This window comes from Colobus angolensis, unplaced genomic scaffold, assembly GCF_000951035.1.
Source record: "Colobus angolensis palliatus isolate OR3802 unplaced genomic scaffold, Cang.pa_1.0 Scaffold260, whole genome shotgun sequence".
NCBI lineage: Eukaryota > Metazoa > Chordata > Mammalia > Primates > Cercopithecidae > Colobus > Colobus angolensis.
This window is the reverse complement of record NW_012115822.1, coordinates 1,029,102-1,029,427: the sequence shown is the minus strand read 5'-3', so window position 1 is coordinate 1,029,427 and position 326 is coordinate 1,029,102. Positions and strand designations below refer to the sequence as shown.

At 59.2% G+C, this 326-nt stretch overlaps 1 protein-coding gene across 2 annotated transcripts in view; it reads left to right on the top strand.

The window, feature by feature from the left end:
- Positions 1-326, top strand: part of PPM1F (protein phosphatase, Mg2+/Mn2+ dependent, 1F) — a 35,329-nt gene that overhangs the window by 17,696 nt on the left and 17,307 nt on the right. For both annotated transcript variants that reach the window (XM_011947325.1, XM_011947326.1), the window contains one exon: positions 128-276. In XM_011947325.1, the coding sequence (XP_011802715.1) occupies positions 128-276 (149 nt within the window). The remainder of the gene's footprint in view (positions 1-127; positions 277-326) is intronic.

Below are 326 nucleotides of genomic sequence, written 5' to 3'. Positions count from 1 at the left end.
CCCAAGGACAGGGGCTGCCCTGCTGGCCGTCCTGACCCCTCAGCATGTGGGCTGACAGTTGGGGAAGGGGTGCTAGGTGTGGTCTCCTCCTGGGTGCTGCCCCTCACTTCCCCCTCCTCATCCCTAGGAAGGCCCCGCCACCTCTTGCCGCTGCTCTGACTCACGAAGCAGTTTCACAGCTTCTACAGACAGACCTTTCCGAATTCAGGAAGTTGCCTAGGGAGGAAGAAGAGGAGGAGGAGGATGACCACGACGAGGAAAAGGCCCCTGTGACCTGTGAGTTCTCTTTCTTCTTAGGTGGCCCCAGGGTTGCTTAGTAGGCAACA